Source organism: Egretta garzetta, unplaced genomic scaffold, assembly GCF_000687185.1.
Source record: "Egretta garzetta isolate BGI_Z169 unplaced genomic scaffold, ASM68718v1 scaffold567, whole genome shotgun sequence".
Classification (NCBI taxonomy): Eukaryota; Metazoa; Chordata; class Aves; order Pelecaniformes; family Ardeidae; genus Egretta; species Egretta garzetta.
Genome location: NW_009260348.1, coordinates 90,387 through 91,271, shown reverse-complemented (window position 1 = coordinate 91,271; position 885 = coordinate 90,387). Strand labels below are relative to the sequence as shown.

The 885-nt window shown below is 65.2% G+C and overlaps 1 protein-coding gene across 1 annotated transcript in view; it reads left to right on the top strand.

The window, feature by feature from the left end:
• The window catches only part of CRLF1 (cytokine receptor like factor 1), a 14,530-nt gene that overhangs the window by 12,894 nt on the left and 751 nt on the right, over window positions 1-885 (top strand). Inside the window, exons 3-5 of the mRNA XM_009642764.1 lie at window positions 1-157; window positions 234-402; window positions 701-879. Of these exons, the coding sequence (XP_009641059.1) occupies window positions 1-157; window positions 234-402; window positions 701-879 (505 nt within the window). The remainder of the gene's footprint in view (window positions 158-233; window positions 403-700; window positions 880-885) is intronic.

Below are 885 nucleotides of genomic sequence, written 5' to 3'. Positions count from 1 at the left end.
CACCACCGACCCGCCGTCGGACGTGCACGTCAGCCGGGTGGGGGACCTGGAGGATCAGCTGAGCGTGCGCTGGAGCTCCCCGCCAGCCCTCAAGGATTTCCTCTTCCAAGCCAAGTACCAGATCCAGTACCGGGTGGAGGACAGCTCGGAATGGAAGGTGGGTCAGCATCACCTGCAGGCGGCGGGGGACGGATGCCCGACCGTGCCGGTGCTGCCCTCCCCTCCCTCCCCAGGTGGTGGATGATGTGGGCAACCAGACCTCCTGCCGCCTGGCCGGCCTCCGCCCCGGCACTGTCTACTTCGTCCAGGTGCGCTGTAATCCCTTCGGCATCTACGGCTCCAAGAAAGCCGGCATCTGGAGCGACTGGAGCAACCCCACCGCCGCCTCCACCCCACGCAGCGGTGAGTGCCGCTGGCGTTGGGTCGGCATCGCCTGGCAGGCAGGGAGGGGACGCTGGCCGCGCTGTGCTCCCCCTCCCCTGCACACACGGGACGTGCAGGGGGGGCCCTTCCCCGCTCCGTGCCCGGCACCTGGATTTCTTGCAAAGGAGCCAATTTGGAGCTCGCCTTTCCCAGCAGGAAGCCAAAAAGCTGCTCATTTTCCTCTTGCCCACCATTATTTACGACGTGGTGGCAATGGAGGGGGGGAGCCATGTCCTTCCCCCCCCATGGTGGCACTGACCCCCCCTTGTCCCCACAGAGCGAGCGGCGGGGGGCTGTGACCCCAAAGGGGGGGAGCAAAACACAACGCTGCGGCGGGAGCTGAAGCAGTTTTTTGGGTGGGTGAAGAAACACGCCTATGGCTGCTCCAACCTCGGCATCAAGCTCTACGACCAGTGGCGCGTGTGGCTGCAGAAATCGCACAAAACACGCAACCAGGTAGGT